Below are 19,390 nucleotides of genomic sequence, written 5' to 3'. Positions count from 1 at the left end.
ACCTCACACTTTCCAACATTATACTCCATCTGCCAAATTCTTGCCCACTCACTTAGCCTGTTATGTCCTCCTGCAGTCTCTTTATGTCCTCCTCACACATTGTGCTTCCTCCCATCTTTGTATCGTCAGCAAACTTGGCTATGTTACACTCAGTCCCCTCTTCCAAGTCGTTAATATAGATTGTAAATAGTTGGGGTGCCAGCACTGATCCCTGTGGCACCCCACTCGTTACTGATTTCCAACCAAAGAATGAGCCATTTATCCCGACTCTCTGTTTTCTGTTAGTCAATCCTCTATCCATGCCAATATATTAACCCCAACCCCATGAACTTTTATCTTGTGCAATAACCTTTTATGTAGCACCTTGTCAAATGCCTTCTGGAAATCCAAACACACCACATCCACTGGTTCCCCTTTATCCACCCTGTTTGGTACATCCTCAAAGAATTCCAGAAAATTTGTCAAACATGACTTCCCCTTCATAAATTCATGTTGACTTTGCCTGACCAAATTTTGATTTTCCAAATGTCATGTTACTGCTTCTTTAATAATGGACTCCAACATTTTCCCAACCACAAATGTTAGGCTAACTGGTCTATAGTTTCCTGCTTTTTGTCTGCCTTTTTTGAATAGGGGCGTTACATTTGCAGTTTTCCAATCTGCTGGGTCCTCTCCAGAATCCAGGGAATTTTGGTAAATTACAACCAATGCATCAACAATTCTTGCCGCTACTTCTCTTAAGACCCTAGGATGCAAGCCATCAAGTCCAAGGGATTTATCTGCCTTTATTCCCATTATCTTACTGAGCACCGCCTCTTTAGTGATTGTGATTGTGTTAAGTTCCTCCTCCCCTATAGCCCCTTGACTATCCACTGTTGGAATATTGTTAGTGTCCTCTACTGTAAAGACTGATACAAAATACTTGTTTAGAGTTTCTGCCATCTCCATGTTTCCCATTACTAATTCCCGGTCTCATCCTCTAAGGGATCGCCTCAGGACATCTCAAAGCGCGTTCTAGCCAATGAATTGCTTTTGGCGTGAAGTCATTGTTGTTATGTAGGCAAATAGGGCACAGTCCCATAAAAGGCAGTGAGGAAAATGACCAGTTCTGGCGGGAGTTGATTGAGGAATAAATGTTGGCCAGGACACCTCTCATAGGAACAGGAGTAGCCCATTCAGCCCTCGAGCCACTTCTGCCATTCAATTAGATCATGGCCGTTCTGTAGCTTAACTCTATCTACCCATTTTGGTTCCGTAATCCTTAATACCACCGCCTAAAAAAAATCTGTCAATCTCTCCTTTGAAATAGTGCCACAGGATCTTTTATATCCACCTCAGGCCTGGACATTTCATCTGAAAAATAGTGCTTTCAATGGTGCAGTACTCCCTTAGTACTGGAATAAAATATCAGCTTAAATTATGTGCACAAATCCTAGAGTGAGGCTTGAACCATGACCTTCTTAAATCAGAGGCAAGTGTACTGCCACTGTTGTAGAGCCACCTAGTGAACTACTGATGTAATAACAGTAAAGCCACGTGCTCTGCACAGTCTACCTGGCAGCCATGTTGTGCAAGTGTGTGTGTTTAGCTGTGTCTCAAGATATCATAGTCACTATGCAATGGGCAAGTTTACATCGTGCCTTCAGCCACTTCATGCCACTAACATGTCTTCCTACTCCCACTTGAGTCTAATGTCCACCAACTGAAATGTCTTGGGAAGTTTTGCTATATTAAAGGTATTACATAAGTGCAGTTTTTATTGCATAGTCAGTGATATACAAGCCCTGATTTTACTAGGCCTCACCAATAGTAGGCAGCCGATAAGGTACCAGCGCGCCTGATTATCAAAGATCCCTTGCATACTTCACAGTTTTGGTGTGGCCCTCCCACAGCACGAAGCTTGCCTATAGAAACTGGATACAGGGGAAATCCTGGGCATCAGCTCTTCATATCAACTCCACATCCTTCGATCACTTTTCTGGTGTTATATAGCCACAGGAACACCATGATGCACATCAGTCTTTATCCAGGAAGCAGCCATGCTGCCTTCATTGTACAGCAGTCAACTATACCCATAGGAGAATAAACACAAGTGCATAGTTCGTAGGAGAATAGAGCTGTGCTCTAAATCCCCTAATAGTGAAGAAGTGCCTTGTCCTGGATGCCTCAGAATCTGTTCCTCATCTTTTAAAAATAATGTGCCATGTAAGACTTAATACCTATAAGCTTTTGAAGAACTCAGCTATTTTATCAAATAAGGTAGAAGTAAGCATTATACCAGCAGCTGCATCCTGTTATTAATTAAAGCCGTTACGAAGCCTATGTCACAGACATGTCAAGAGAACAAAAGGAAGGGTAACTGGAGCATGGTTGTTCAAGATGTTGGACGAAATAAGGAAGTTAAGGAAGTGTCTCGTGCGCTTAAGATGGGCGACTTGCTAAAAAGTCCATTAATAGATTAATTAGAATTAACAAAAGTGTGTTTAAAACTTGGATTGATTTGGGAACTTTTGTTAAATGCTACTGATCATATTGTATTGGACGTTAAAGTTTCTCCAGGGCTCTTGAATGGGATGAAACAGTAATGTAATGGGAATTTCTCTAAAATCATTTTCCTAGGTGATTATGAGTGAATTGCAGGAACATGAACATGGGTTAGGAAAAGATGTGTGAGTGCATGCCTGAGTAACATGAAAAGATTTTCAATTTGGTATCAATATAAATTCTATTGAAAGTCAGAAAAATGTAGGTGAGAATCATTTATTGATATGTTTCTCTTGGAGATATTTGTGTCTTTGCCTATACTGAACAATGAGGAAAATGTATTTGATAGACTGGCCACTACCCTAGACATTGGGACCACACAAGGGGAGATGAGAAAATACCACTGATCTTTTCATGAGATAACTTAAAAGCCCAGGAATGGCTTGTATTTGATGTCAAGTGTGGTATGATATTGTGTGTGTGCAAATGTGATATGTTGCGCATGAGGCAACTAGCATGCGGAAATGCATGGTTGAAGATGCACTGAAGAACGGGTCCCAGACATGTTCAGTTCTTTGACAACAGCACGAAATGAAATAGTTAATGTGGCCCAGGGCAGTGAGACAACTTTTATTCAAAGCACTGATATACTCCATAGTGAAACTGACATCTTTTTAATGAAACAATATAGAGTTAAATGCACTGGTACCTATCAGAGGGATTGAAATTAAAGTAAATAAAAAGGGACATAGAATTTGGATTTCTAAAGATTTATGGTAACCAATTAGTATCAAGTCCGAATGCAGCTTAGACACAATGAAAGAGAATAAACAAAAAGGAATAGTTATGCACAATGTTTCAAATGGTGTTTGGCAGGGGATATGCAAATTTCCAATTTAGTTTTGACCCATGGTTAGAATAATCTCTTTACTTCTCATGCACTTTGTCTTGGCCAATTCCCACTTCCATATGGCCACAATGAGAGTCATGAATCTGATATTTAACCTCAGACTGAAAATAAAATTGATTGTAGTTGAAACACCAATATCATTTTGTCATGAAGAAATCAGGTATTGATTCTCTAATCATGCAGAATTCTATACAGGAGTAATCGCTAATCTGATTAGACAAACAAATCAAAACTCATTAAATGCATCTCAAAATAGAATGAACTAGGACAAGAGGAAGGAGTAAATTAGGGAGAGAAGAGTGCAAACCATCCAATTAAAGGCATGAAACTTCTACTTATTCATTCACTCAGTCAGTGATCAACTTATTACATGGTAATCTATCACGAATACAAGATTACTGCAGCATCTCTCTTGGAAAGGTGATTAACGATAAAAAAAAAGGTAAGATCTTATAGTTTGACATTTATAGTAATAGTTTTAGGAAATCGAAAAGACTTATGGCAGCAGCTATGTGAACAGTATAAAACACCATTGCTTAGTGTTGTGTGCATCAAGTTAGGGTTAGCTTTGTTTTGGGAAATGTTATGTTCAAAATTGATATCACACTGATGAATGAACACTTTCTACTGGATCCAATGTCAACATCGAGCTCTTCCGGCGCAGGTATAGCATGGGTTAGATGCACAGTAAGGCTCTTTGTATTCTATTACACACACATATCTGGGTCAAGTTAGATCTAGATAGGTTAGATCTAGAGAAAAAAATTCCATTAGTATGGTTAAAACTCCAAACTCAGAAGAGAAGCCATATCAGCCATCCTTATAACCCTTCTGATTGATACTGTGATGTGATTATTTATCTCTAGGATTCTTACTGCTGATGTTGAACTTTTGTTATTATGTTTGGATTTAATTGCTTGCTATAGTTTCTAACGTCAGTAATTTAACACTTATTGTCAGTAATTTACAATCTGAACTTTTTGCCAATATTTGATCTCACTAGCTAGATGACAGCTTTGTTTAGAAATTGGAACTTGTATCCTTATTCATGCTGTGTATGGGTTAGCTCTTCCAGGGTTAACAATTAAACTCCAATCACAGTGTATCTTTCACTGGGGAATATACCTATCATATTCTTGCATTACTTTTGAAGATGAAAAATAACATGTTGTCAAACTTAAACTACAGGCTAAAACTAATTACTTAAATTTAGTTGCTGATTAAATAATACGCAGAAGCCTGAAGATGCAGTTAGATACTGAAATAGCACAATACTTAAAAACCATTGATTCAGTTCACAAGATGGTTCTGATTGTCTCTTCTCAGAAAGCTCTCTAAAATAATCTTGAATGGTGAATTGTGTGGGAATAATTCCTCATGCAGCTCCTGTAAGTCCTATCAGTTACTAGAGGTGAGATGAGACTCTGAAATAGCCCCTGAATGTAAAAACTTACTCTTTGAAGATGGCCTGTAACAAACACACATCACAGCAAACCACAGATTGAGGCACATCTAGGTGCTGTTTGCACCTTCCCAGTTATACCGGTTCTCAACAACCATTAGAAGGAAGAATTACAATATGTGTCTGCCCCATCACCCAAGCAGGGTTGCAAGTGGCACTTACTTTGAGATGAAAAGGAATTCTCTAGCTGAGAGTTACAAACATACGGGTATACAAACAATGATGGATAGGAAAAGAGCCTGTGGTTCATCCAGTCTGTCCCACACATTGTGCTGCCTTGTGCACCACAATATATATACTTTCCAAAACCATGCAATCTCCTTGGAGAGGCAAAAAAAAACAGATAAAAGACCAAGCCAATTTGGGGGGACAAACATCTGTGAAATTTCTCTCCGGCATCCCAGGCGATCAAAACTAGCCCAGGAGATCACTCTGGCCCTGATAAATCTACCTTCTGTACAAGGTGATATTCACCAGAAACAGGTCCAGCTCTCACTTGAAGGAATTCAGCAAATTGGCATCCATCGCACGAGCCAGCTACCTGTTCCACAGATCCATTATTCCCTGGTTAGATGCCATGTGCTGGCAATATAGCGATAAAACAAGAACATTCTCAAGCCTTTGTAGGAATGCCACCATGTATTAAGGAACCTTGCTATGAGAACCTATTTTAAAATTAGGAATAATGGTTAATGTCTAGTTCCTTTGTTCTCTCTGTTTCTGTTTTTTTAAATTCAGAGTTCTGTTGATATTGGGAAATAATAGCAGGAAGCAGAGGCAAGCAGGTTTGGGATTGTGGAGAAATTAATACTGTGCAGATCATAGCTCAATGGAGGACTTGGTCAAAATACTGAACTGGACAGGTTATAAGGCCATTTCTTATGTCAGTGCTTTTATGTTCTAAACTGGCTGGAAGGACTTACTTACACTGACTGAATGAGGGGACAACTGAGAACATTAGGTTAATGCTATATCTGTTACAGATCTATATCCAGCTTTCTCTTACTGTTAGCCTCAGTAACTTCATGGGTTAATAACTATATTTGTTATTGATGCTAATCCAGCTCCCTCATACTATCAATACTGTCTCTACTACTGTTAGGGTTGTCAAGTTAAACTAAAACCTGCCATATTATGGCAGTGCTGTTGAATTTTCTGATGTGTTGCATCAGGTTTGAAATCTCTTCATGTCAGTTTTACTCCAGCCCAGTTGTTTTTTGACATTTCCTTTGAAGTAAAGTATTTGTTAGTGCTTGGCAGGATTGGGTTTCACCCATCCTGTGGGGCTGAGATGTTAAAAATACAGCTAGGCTTATTTGAGAAAATGTTTTTTCCTGCATCCCGCCATCCCCAAATTTAAACAAAGCAGAAATTACACTTGTACTTATGAATTATTTCTTTTCTTTTTGCACTTTCAGTAAAAAGTGAAATCTTAAGGGAAAAGCATTTGATTCCAACGAAGAACTGCGAGTTCATAAGTCTTCAACCCTTCCATGTGAAGTGGATGAAAGTGTCCAGTGATGGGGGAGAGGGAACAAGCTTCGCTGGAGATCAGTCTTCCCCCAGGCTTGAGGCATGCACAACCAGAGGAAATGGCACAGCCTCCAGACAGCCAGGCCAATAAAAGTGAACCCTTACCAGAGAGAGGGAATTGGAAAGGAAAATTTGACTTCCTACTTTCCTGTGTGGGATATGCCATTGGACTCGGGAATGTCTGGAGATTCCCTTACCTCTGTGGCAAAAATGGTGGAGGTAGGACACACTACTGAACACTACTGCATACAATTTACACAGATAGGACACTGGACACCATTGCCGTCCAACACAGACGAAATTATGAGCATACATCAGTGTTACAATGGTACAAAGAATGTGCTGTAGAGGACGACTCTGATGTTCCATCCAGCTGATGCTGTAGTCTTCACCCCCTCCCACCTATTGGATCCTGATATTTTCACTTTTTCCACCCAGTTACACTGTTGCACTGTTCACTTCATTCTCCCAGTTCCATCCTCGCCTCCACATTTCAAACTGGCCCTCTATCAATTCAAGTTGCAATTCCTCTCCTCCCCAATTCAAGTTGCCACTCCTCTTTCTTCCCCCCTCCCCCCCCCCCACAGTTCATTCGGCAATCTCGTTCACTCCTCTCCTCACACAGGCACTTATTGCTCCTTCACTTCATGCTGACACTCTTCCCTTCAGGTCACGTTGGCACTCTTCTCCTCCATCCCTCTTAGGTCATGCCATCACTAATTTACAAATCCCCATTTCCACCCTCCCCGTACCACCGTTTTCGCTGGCATCTGGCATTCATCTGCCTCTTCAATGTGTGCATGTTGTCTTCTCCTTTCTTCCCTCAATTAAAGTGGCCACTCCTCTTTCTCCCTGAAATCATATTGGCACTCAGCTCCCCCAATAGTTTATTTTGACGGTATCACATTGGCACATTATTTCCTCCTCTCCTCCCTCAGTTCACGCTGCCACTCTTCCTTCAGTTCACGCTTGTATTTTTGTTACCCTACCCCCACGCCCAGTTCATGCAAGCCTGCTTCTTTCCTCTCTCACATTAACTCGAGCTAGCGTTCTTCTCCCCATCCACTCTCTACATGCTGGTACTTTTCCCCCTCTCCTCCGTCAAAGCACATTAGCATTCTCCTCGCCCTCCCTGTTCACATTGGAATCATGGAGCGCCTCTAGGCCATGTGAAGAGAACAGAAAATGCAAGCACATCTGAGTCTGGATGGGTATAATGCAGGAGTTGACCAGGGGAGGGGCAGGAAATTGACCCCTATCTGTTCATCTGGGTTAGAAATAAAAATTGTCGGTGGAATCACTTTGAAAAAAAAAATCACTTATGCGATTGATTGAAAGGAGAGAGTGATTTTCTGTGGGTTTCTCTGCGATCGTTGATGTCATGTATTCAACCAGCATTGTAACCCATGTATAAACTGACCTAAGTTGTACACCGTGAGAACACTGACCACTAGGTGGGAGACACTCCTAACCTGGACCTTCAGGTAAAAAAGGGGAAGCTCCACCCACCTTCATCACTTGAGTGCTAAGGAATAAAGGACAGGTCACAGACTGACCTTCTCTCAAGCATGGGCCTCGTGTGCATTTATACTGTGTAGTAAGGACATATCAATGGCGACAAGAAACTGGAATTTAAACCACGCGAGCATGGCCACTAGCAGAACAGACGAGAGGTACTGTGTTAAGGAATGGTTGGGACAGAGATTCAACATTGTTAAAGCAGCACACAGTTCTCCAGGCAGACAAGGGCAGTCAGGCATGCCCCAACATGTAGTCGAACCCAGAGGGGGAGTTCGACAGAGACAATGGCAAGCTAAACAGCGATTCACGCCATTGCAAGGGACAATGCGGCCAGTAATGGGGCCATCAACACCTGTTAATGGTGCACTCAAGGACAATAACAGGGGCAGTCAGGGATGATCGACTGGCAAGGGACCTTTTGTTTCAAACCACAACTCATGCTAGAGGGGTGGAGGCATACATTCAGCCGGAGTTTGCAGAGATGAGCAAAATACCTGCAGAAATTGCAGAAATGGACACTGGGGGAAATCGCTGGAAGCTGAAGTTCAGCAAGTTCATGTGGAGCACGTATACAGTTCATACACCAGGACGCCACCGATAATGATGAAAGTGCTCCTCAATGGCATCCCAGTATCAATGGAGTTAGACACGGGTGGCAGCCAGTCCCTGATGGGTATCAAACAGTCCGAAAAGTTGTGGGCATCCAAGGCCAGGAGGCCAAAATTATCGCCGATTGACGCACAGCTACGGACTTACACAAAGCAGATCATTCCAGTGCTAGGCAGCGCCACGGTAGTCGTGACCCACAAAGATTCGGAGAACAGGTTGCCACTCTGGATTGTCCCGGGGGACGGTCCCGCACTACTGGGGAGGAGTTGGCTTGCTGTCATGAACTGGAAATGGGGCGATGTCAATGCAATTTCCTCTGTGGAGCGAGTATCATGCTCACAGGTCCTGGACAAATTTGACTCATTATTTCAACCAGGCATTGGCACTTTCATGGGGGCCAAGGTAGTGATTCACATAAACCCGGACGCCAGACCAGTACACCACAAGGCCAGAGCGGTGCCGTATGTGATGCGGGAAAAGATAGAAGGCGAATTGGACCACCTGTTGAGGGAAGGCATCATCTCGCCAGTCGAATTCAGTGACTGGGCGAGCCCGATTGTGCCGGTGCTCAAGGCGGATGGGTCGGTCAGGATATGTGGCGATTACAAGGCCACCATCAATCGGGTGTCACTCCAAGACCAGTACCTGCTACCGAGAGCGGAGGACCTCTTTGCGACGCTATCCGGTGGCAAACTTTTTTCAAAATTGGACCTGACCTCAGCTTACATGACCCAGGAGCTGGCGAGTGAGTCGAAGAAGCTGACCACCATCACGATACACAAGGGGTTGTTTGAGTACAACAGATGTCCGTTCGGGATTCGCTCGGCCGTCGCGATCTTCCAACGAAATATGGAAAGCCTCCTCAAGTCGATTCCAGGGACGGTGGTTTTTCAGGACAACATCCTCATTACGGGTTACGATACTGAAGAACACCTCCACAACCTGGAGGAGGTGCTACGCAGACTGGACCGGGTAGGTCTGCGACTGAAAAAGGTGAAGTGCGTCTTCCTAGCTCCAGAGGTAGAATTCCTGGGGATGAGGGTAGCAGCAGACGGGATCAGCCCTACTGCATCCAAGACGGAAGCGATCCAGAGAGCACCCAGACCCCGTAACACGATGGAGCTGTGTTCATTCCTGGGGTTCCTGAACTATTTTGGTAACTTTCTTCCCAAATTGAGCACGCTGCTAGAGCCGCTACACGTGCTCCTACGCAAAGGTCGCGATTGGGTCTGGAGGGACAGCCAGGAAAGGGCTTTTAATAGAGCATGCAATTTGTTATGTTCCAAAAATCTGTGAACGCTATATGACCCATGTAAGAAACTTGTGTTAACGTGCGATGCGTCATCCTATGGTGTCGGGTATGTGTTGCAGCATGTCAATGCCAAGGGTCAGTTACAGCCGGTAGCTTATGCCTCCAGGAGTCTGTCCCAGGCAGAAAGGGGCTACGGGATGGTAGAAAAGGAGGCGCTCGCATGTGTATATGCGGTAAAGAAAATGCACCAGTACCTGTTTGGCAGGAAATTTGAGCTGGAGACAGATCACAAACCCCTAACGTCCCTTTTGGCTGACAACAAGACCATAAATGCAAACACATCGGCCCGCATACAGAGGTGGGCACTCACGTTAGCTGCCTATGACTACACAATTCGGCACAGACCGGGCTCCGAAAACTGCGCCGATGCACTCAGCAGGCTACCACTAGCCACCACTGAGGGGGCTACCGAGCATGGTGCTGAGATGGTCATGGCTGTTGAAGCTTTCGGAAGCGAAGGCTCACCCGTGACAGCCCGTCAGATTAAAGTCTGGGCAAATAGAGACCCGCTATTGTCTCTAGTCAAGAAATGTGTCCTGAATGGGGAATGGGCAGCCACGTACAGGGCATGCCCTGAGAAATTTAAACCATTTCACAGGCGCAAGGATGAACTCTCGATTCAGGCCGATTGCCTACTGTGGGGAAACCGCGTAGTCATGCCCCAGATGGGCAGAGAGGTGTTCATCAGAGAACTCCACAATGGGCACCCGGGCATTGTCACGATGAAGGCAATTGCCAGGTCACACGTTTGGTGGCCAGGGATAGACGCAGATCTGGAACTTTGTGTTCGCAGGTGCAACACGTGTGCCCAGCTGGGCCATGCGCCCAGGGAAGCCCCCCTTAGCCCCTGGCCATGGCCCGCCAAGCCTTGGTCACGCATCCATGTGGACTATGCAGGTCCTTTCATGGGGAAAATGTTTTTGGTTGTAGTAGACGCCTACTCCAAATGGATCGAGTGTGACATTTTAAATTCAAGCACATCCTCTGCCACGGTAGAAAGTCTACGGGCAATGTTCGCCACCCACGGTCTACTGGACATCTTGGTCAGCGACAATGGCCCGTGCTTCACAAGCACTGAATTCCAGGACTTCATGGCAGGCAATGGAATTAACCATGTTAGAACGGCACCGTTCAAGTCGGCCTCAAACGGCCAGGCAGAACGAGCAGTGCAGATAATCAAACAGGGGATGCTCAGATTCCAAGGGGGTTCCCTACAAACCCGCTTATCACGCCTCATGTTGGCCTATAGATCCCGACCACACTCGCTCACAGGGGTTCCACCCGCAGAGCTACTAATGAAAAGGACGCTCAAAACCCGATTATCCCTTATACACCCCACCATGAAAGAAATTGTCGAGAGCAGGCACCAGTCACAATATCACTACCATGACAGGAATGCGAGGGCGCGATGTATTGATGTAAATGATCCTGTTTTTGTCCTCAACTATGCTGCAGGGCCCAAATGGCTCGCAGGCACTGTGGTTGCCAAAGAGGGAAATAGGATTCTGGTAGTTAAACTTACCAATGGACAAATCTGCCGCAAACATGTGGATCAAACAAAAAGTTGGTTCAGCAACCCCATAGAAGAAGCAGAGGAAGAACACGATATAGAGTTCACTCCACCACAGGTGACCGAACACTGGAACCAAAGGGAGGAGAGCCCAGTCACTGTGGGCAGTCCGGACAGGCCTGAGGCACTGCAAACAGCAGACACTCAGGCCAGCGCCCAACAACCGGAGCCTCAACTCAGGCGCTCTACAAGGGAGCGTAAACCACCAGAGAGACTCAACCTGTGATCCCAATAAGACTTTGGGGGGGGAGGTGATGTCATGTATTCAACCAGCATTGTAACCCATGTATAAACTGACCTAAGTTGTACACCGTGAGAACACTGACTACTAGGTGGGAGACACTCCTAACCTGGACCTTCAGGTATAAAAGGGGAAGCTCCACCCACCTTCATCACTTGAGTGCTAAGGAATAAAGGACAGGTCACAGACTGACCTTCTCTCAAGCATGGGCCTCGTGTGCATTTATACTGTGTAGTAAGGACGTATCAGTTACTAATCTATTATTCAATGAATCAGTATGGTTAACCTGTTTATTTGAACCAATGAAAAAAGCATGACATCTGATATCTGCAGTAGACAAATTTAATGTGACATCTTACAGATTGATGGTGTGATAGTTACATTTAAGGCTTTTACTTCTAGATAAGCATACATTAGACAATCTCATGTGGTGTTGCATACAGATAAAATGTTTTTTTAAATGTTGGCATCAAGTGGGCCTCGACAGTTGACGGCTCTGACTGGGTTGCTCATAAATCTGGCTTGTTGAGTGGCCCTTCTTTGAATTGAGTTAAAATGTTGGTTGGAACTTGAAGTTTCAATTACTAAATTACTTCAACTTACTTAATTAAACTTTCTGTGGTGTGGAAGTGTAATTGCTGTCTTCTGTGTTTGTTGTTGTATGTGATCTGCAGATTTAATTGGTGCTTGCTAAACATGTGACCAATAATACCACAATCAGACCAGATGGAAAGCAACAATCTTAAATCATATGTTCATATAGATACAAAGCATTTTATTATATAGATAGGTAGATTTTTCCAAAATCCAGTCCCTGTTTTATTGGAATAACAACCTCATGTTATATTTCAGGTGCCTTCCTGATCCCATACTTTCTGACGCTGATATTTGCTGGGATCCCTTTGTTCCTCCTAGAAACGGCTCTTGGTCAGTACACATCCATTGGAGGCCTCGGTGTGTGGAAGCTAGTTCCTATGTTTAAGGGTCTGTATATTTGGGTATGGAATTTGGAACTTGCTTTGAAAAATGTTATCACCTGGATTGTATATTTTTTTCAAAATGTTTGGAATTATTTGTTTAAAGTTTGTTGTTCTGACACAAAATCAGTAATATTAGTAACATAATGAAATAAGAGCTAAATATTCAACATTGTAGCTGTGCTTTGAAAGGAAAGCTGGGGACTGGTTTGTGCAATGGGTGAGATGCTGCCCTTTCACCTCTGAAACCTATAATCAGAGTCAGCTTGGACCGATGTAATGAAAGTCTCTCTCTACTGGCTGTAGATATATCACAGCATGCTGTCCAAGTCCTCGAACATGATAAGGCATCTTAACATACAAGTGCACTTTGCAAAATTGCAGGCTCACCACATTTGCAGTGTGCGAGCTACTTCGCTGCATACAAGCGGTCACAAAATCTACCCTATTATGTAAAATGACTTTGGGGCAGGTCCAGCCCAGAATGTAATGAACGTGGGTCAGTGTCACAGAACAGCCCATAGTTTGGTACAAATTCTCACTCTCAGGCCACATCGACAGCTGAGCATGGGAAATAGAAATTTCACATTGGAACAACAGAAGAGTTCTTCGAAAATTGAAGTTAACATACATGGCTGGGTCATAGAATTTCTTTTTTAGTGAAGGACATTTACATTGGGCCCGAACTTGATGGCCTTAAAACCCGTTGCTGCCGGCTACCGCTGAGTTTTTTGGGCAGTCTCCCCTTGGTGCCAGTTTTGACTAGGCCTCCCACCAGCGGGAGGGGAGGACCACTGGGAACCACCCACTGACGGCCGTTAGCACGCAAGTGTCCTCCTGCCCGCCGAGCTGGCAGATTCCTCCCGGCGGGAGTCGGCGGCAGCAGGTGGAAGGACCGCTGCGTGGCAGCAGGTCTAACCCCAACGATAAGTATGAAGACCTGCAAAAAAAGGTTAGTAAACTGCTTTTATTATTTTTTTTGCAGCAGTTTTGTGGATGGGGTCCCCTGAAGGTTTTCCAGTGTTTTTTATTTTCTGTGCAAATTTTTATTTATATGTGTCTCCCCCTCCCGCCTCCCCCCGGACCCAACTCAATCCTTGGCGGCACTTTGGTGAAGATTGCATTTGTCGCCAAGATTGGGAGCTCCCGCCTGCTGCCGCCCAGATTCACGGTGTAAGTCATTTTTTGGCCGCTGGGTGGTTTTTGCAGATCTTTTGGAGGAATCTACCTGACAAAGTACCGCCAGATCTCTCAGCGGTCCTTTGGGCGGTACTTGGGTGGGTCTTAGCATTGACCAAGTTCTGGCCCTATTTATGTGTCTAACCAGTACAACACCTGACTTAGAAGTGCTTTATAGGGACTGTATGGAGAGCTTTACTCTTTGTCTAACTTGTGTTATACTTGGAATAAAAAGTGTCCTGCAGCCTGCACAGATTTCATGCTAGATACGGAGCATTGAAGCACAGTGGGAGGAAGAGATCTCAATTTTGCATCACTTCTGAGGGATAATTTCAAGATCCTGTACTCCTATTGGGGAATTACACTTGCATGGAGGGTGGGTGAGAGAATCACTGCTGTAGCCCATATCTGACTTGTCTTCCCTCGAAGTATTGCTCCCCACTTGGAGTGCAGAATTGTGGAATTACCTCTGCTTTGTATTGGAAGAAGTTGGCCATGATTGTTTATGGCCATGCAATACTAGAATGTATTCTGCAACATTGCTGAACATCCAAAACATGTATAAAAGTTAACAAAAAATTAGGTACAAGAGTTGCATGTGACAATGGTATTTTTGCATAGTATTAAGTCTACATTGGATCACATACGTCATTTTACTTCCCTAAAGGTAAAGCAATTCTCTCTGTATTAAACTGAGGGAGTGCTGTATTGTTGGAGGTGCCATCTTTTGGATGAAATATTAGATCAAGGCCCAGACTTCACTCTCAGGTAGACATGAAGGATCCCATGGCACTATTTAAAGAAGAGCACTGGAGTTCTCCTGGAGTGCTGGCCAACATTTATCTGTCAACTAAACACCACCAAAAGCATATCTGGTCATTTATCTAATTTCTGTTCATGGGACCTTCTTATTTGCATTAAAACTCAGCTTTTGAATGACTGGTGGATCAGAAGGGCTCACTACTTTTTGTGTCAATATTTCCCAACAAGTCAGTCCTTAAGCATGGCTCTCCAGAATGGTTGGCTCCACTTTTACAACCTTACCTTACAGCCTTACTTTTAACAAAAGGATCTACACAAATATGACGCAAATATGATAGTTTTGACCAGTTCACGACTTACTGCTTCTTCCCTGGACCTGAGCCAGGGATAAATTATATTATGACTTAATTGTCTAAAAGCATGAGTTCAATGTTTGGAAGCCTACATTAACTATTCTCCTCCTTTCGGTTCAACAGCTGAACTTAATATTATATGGCTATCCTCAGGCAGTTTACAGGGTATTCCCTTTATAATTCTCGGAGGCAAAATTTCGGACAACTTTACAAGGCACTGTTCCGACAATGTTTATAAAGATAGCAGTGTAATACCATGTAGTGCACAATGTGTTATTCTGCTACACAGGGGAACTGTGTATGTTGAAAGCCATAAGGCCCATTTGTCGCTACATAAAAAACACCTTTAGATCAACCAGAATTAACGTTGTTTGGAGAGGAGACTGTGTAGTTGGGAAAGTCTTTGTAAGCTGCAGGCTCCAGATCAATGATTCGTTTTCTTTCCATTTCTTTGAAGATTGTTTTGTAGCCATACTAAATCATGATGGTCTCGTGTGTGTTCTGACATGTCATTTTTAATAAACTGGTGGAGATATATTTTGATAGATTATAGATAGCATGTATTTTCCACAATAAACTATACTCTGTTTCTTGACAGGAGTTGGGCTGGCTGCTGTCATCTTGTCCTTTTGGCTCAACATTTACTATATTGTGATCATAGCTTGGGCTCTCTACTACCTCTTCAACTCTTTCACATCGGTGAGTACTTAGGTATCATCACGAGTAATTTCTGCCAGGGTTCTCCTGATCTCCTCTGTAACTTCAGTGGAAGATCTGCGGAAACCTTGGAGAAATGGTAGGGGTACCACTGCTGACCATTCCTCTGCACCAACCTCATCATCATTATCATCATCATCATAGGCAGTCCCTTGAAATCGAGGAAGACTTGCTTCCACTCTAAAAGTGAGTTCTCAGGCGACTGTACAGTCCAATACAGGAATTACAGTTTCTGTCACAGGTGGGACAGACAATGGTTGAAGGAACGGGTGGGTGGGACTGGTTTGCCGCACGCTCCTTCCACTGCCTGCGTTTGTTTTCTGCATGCTCTCGGCAACAAGATTCGAGGTGCTCAGCGCCCTCCCGGGTGCTCTACCTCCACATAGAGTGGTCTTTGCACAGGGATTCCCAGGTGTTGGTGGGGATGTTACACTTTATCAAGGAGGCTTTGAGGGTGTCCTTGAAACATTTCCTCTGCCCACCTGGGGATCGCTTGCCGTGTAGGAGTTCCGAGTAGAGCGCTTGCTTTGGGAGTCTTGTGTCGGGCATGCGGATGATATGGCCCGACACAAGACTCAACAGAGCTGGCCAAGTGTGGTCAGTACTTCGATGCTGAGGGTGTTGGCCTGATTGAGAACACTGATGTTGACCCTGACACCCAACACTGCCCTCCCGTCATCAAAATCCACGGCCTTGGACAATGTGGACCACTTTCCATACTGCGGGAGACTACTATCAGCAAAGGCAGACATTGATGACGAGATCCAACACCGTGTCCAGTGTGCCAGCACAGCCTTCGGTCGTCTGAGGAAGAATGTTTGAAGACCAGGACCTCAAATCTGGCACCAAGCTTATGGTCTACAGGGCTGTAGTATTACCCATCTTCCTGTATGGCTCAGAGATGTGTACCATATACAGTAGACACCTCAAATCACTGGAGAAATGTCACCAACGCTGTCTTCGCAAAATCCTGCAAATTGCCTGGGAGGATAGACGCACCAACATCAGTGTATCAACCTATATTATGCCTGACCTAGGAGTATTTTTAATACTGCAGTTTACAGGAAACTTTGTTCTGTTATCAACACGTGCTATTCTTGACCTGACTGTGGTTGATAAGATAGTATAGAAGAAAGTTTACTCTTTGTAAAAACCTGTAATATATTTGATTTGAGTGTATTTGGAATTAATAATGGGGAAAAGGGAAATGGCAGAGACAGTGAACAAATATTTTGTTTCTGTCTTCACGGTAGAAGACATTAAAAATATCCCAATAGTGGTTAATCAAGGGGCTATAGGGAGGGAGGAACTTAATACAATCACTATCACTAAAGAAATAGTACTCGGTAAAATAATGGGACTAAAGGCGGACAAGCCCCCTGGACCTGATGCCTTACATCCTAGGGTCTTAAAAGAAAAGGCTGCAGAGATAGTGGATGCATTGGTTGTAATCTAACAAAATTCCCTGGATTCTGGAGAGGTCCCAGCGGATTGGAAAACTGCAAATGTAATGCCCCTATTTAAAAAAGGAGGCAGACAGAAAGCAGGAAACGATAGACCAGTTAGCCTAACATCTGTCGTTGGGAAAATGCTGGCGTCCATTATTAAGGAAGCAGTAGCAGAACATTTGGAAAACCATAATTCAATCAAGCAGAGTCAGCATGGTTTTATGAAAGGGAAATCACGTTTGGCAAATTTGCTGGAGTTCTTTGAGGATGTAACAAGCACAGTGGTTAAGGGGGAACCAGTGGTGTATTTGGATTTCCAGAAGGTATTCGATAAGGTGCCACATAAAAGGTTACTGCAAAAGATAAAAGTTCACGGGTTAGGGGTAATATATTAGCATGGATAGAGGATTGGCTAACGAACAGAAAACAGAGAGTCGGGATAAATGAGTCATTTTCTGGTTGGCAAACAGTAACTGGTGAGGTGCCGCAGGGATCAGGGCTGGGGCCCCAACTATTCGCAATCTATTTTAATAACTTGGATGAGGGGACCGAGTGTAATGTAACCAAGTTTGCTGATGATACAAAGATCGGAGGAAAAGCTATGTGTGAGGAGGACACAATAAATCTGCAAAAGGACATAGATAGGCTAAGTGAGTGGGCAAAAATTTAGCAGATGGAGTATTATGTTGGAAAGTGTGAGGTCATGCACTTTGCCAGAAAAAAATCAAAGAGCAAGTTATTATTTAAATGGAGAAAGATTGCAAAGTGCTGCAGTACAGCGGGACCTGGGGGTACTTGTTCATGAAACTCAGGTTAGTATGTAGGTACATAAAGTGTTCAGGAAGGCTAATGTAATCTTGGCCTTTATTGTAAAGGGGATGGAGTATAAAAACAGGGAAGTTTTGCTACAGTTATACAGGGTATTGGTGAGGCCACACCTGGAATACTGCGTGCAGTTTTGGTTTCCATATTTACGAAAGGATATACTTGCTTTGGAGACAGTTCAGAGAAGGTTCACAAGGTTGATTCCGGAGATGAGGGGGTTGACTTATGAGGAAAGGTTGAGTAGGTTGGGCCTCTATTCATTGGAATTCAGAAGAATGTGAGGCGATCTTATCGAAACGTATAAGATTATGAGGGGGCTTGACAAGGTGGATGCAGGGAGGAAGTTTCCACTGATAGGGGAGACTAGAACTAGAGGGCATAATCTTAGAATAAGGGGCAGCCCATTTAAAACTGAGATGAGGAGAAATTTCTTCTCTCAGAGGATTGTGGATTTGTGGAATTCGCTGCCTCAGAGAGCTGTGGAAGCTGGGGCATTGAATAAATTTAAGACAGAAATAGATAGTTTCTTAAACGATAAGGGAATAAGGGGTTATGGGGAGCGGACAGGGAAGTGGACCTGAGTCCATGATCATATCAGCCATGATCGTATTAAATGGCGGAGCAGGCTCGAGGGGCCATATGGCCTTCTCCTGTTCCTATTTCTTATGTTCTTATTCTTATGAAGGGACCGAGTGTAATGTAGCCAAGTTTGCTGATGATACAAAGACGGATGGGAAAGCCAATTGTGAGAAAGACACAAAAAATCTGCGAAGGGACATAGACAGGCTAAGTGAGTGGGCAATAATTTGGCAAATGGAGTATAATGTGGGAAAAAGAGGTTATTCACTTTGACAGAAAAAATAGAAAAGCAAATTATAATTTAAATGGAGAAAAATTGCAAAGTGCTGCAGTACAGTGGGACCTTGGGGTTCTTGTGCATGAAACACAAAAAGTGAGTATGCAGGTACAGCAAGTAATCAGGAATGTTGGCCTTTATTGTAAGGGGGATAGAGTATAAAAGCAGAGAAGTTCTGCTACAACTGTACAGGGTATTGGTGAGGCCACACCTAGAGTACTGCGTATAGTTTTGGTCTCTGTATTTAAGGAAGGATATACTTGCATTGGAGGCTGTTCAGAGAAGGTTTACTAGGTTGATTCCGGTGATGAGGGGGTTGACCTATGAAGATAGATTGAGTAGGTTGGGCCTAAACTCATTGGAGTTTAGAAGAATGAGAGGTGATCTTATCGAAACATACAAGATAATGATGGGGCTCGACAAGGTGGATGCAGAGAGGATATTTCCACACATAGGAGAAATGAAAACTAGGGGTCATAGTCTTAGAATAAAGGGCTGCTCATTTAAAACTGTGATGAGGAGAATTTTTTTCTCTCAGAGGGTTGTAAATCGATGGCATTCTCTGTCCCAGAGAGCTGTGGAGGCGGGGTCATTGAATATATTTAAGGCCGAGATAGACAGATGTTTGATA

The 19,390-nt window shown here is 43.7% G+C and overlaps 1 protein-coding gene across 1 annotated transcript in view; it reads left to right on the top strand.

Annotated features, from left to right (window-relative positions):
- The first annotated feature begins 6,379 nt into the window (after positions 1–6,379).
- Positions 6,380–19,390, top strand: part of LOC139281476 (sodium- and chloride-dependent GABA transporter 1-like) — a 60,850-nt gene continuing 47,839 nt past the window's right edge. The window contains exons 1-3 of the mRNA XM_070901647.1: positions 6,380–6,608; positions 12,495–12,626; positions 15,512–15,612. Coding sequence (XP_070757748.1) covers positions 6,449–6,608; positions 12,495–12,626; positions 15,512–15,612 — 393 coding nt within the window. The 5' untranslated portion in view covers positions 6,380–6,448. The remainder of the gene's footprint in view (positions 6,609–12,494; positions 12,627–15,511; positions 15,613–19,390) is intronic.

The sequence above is a fragment of the Pristiophorus japonicus genome, chromosome 15 (assembly GCF_044704955.1).
Source record: "Pristiophorus japonicus isolate sPriJap1 chromosome 15, sPriJap1.hap1, whole genome shotgun sequence".
NCBI lineage: Eukaryota > Metazoa > Chordata > Chondrichthyes > Pristiophoridae > Pristiophorus > Pristiophorus japonicus.
This window is presented reverse-complemented; position numbering and strand designations above follow the sequence as displayed.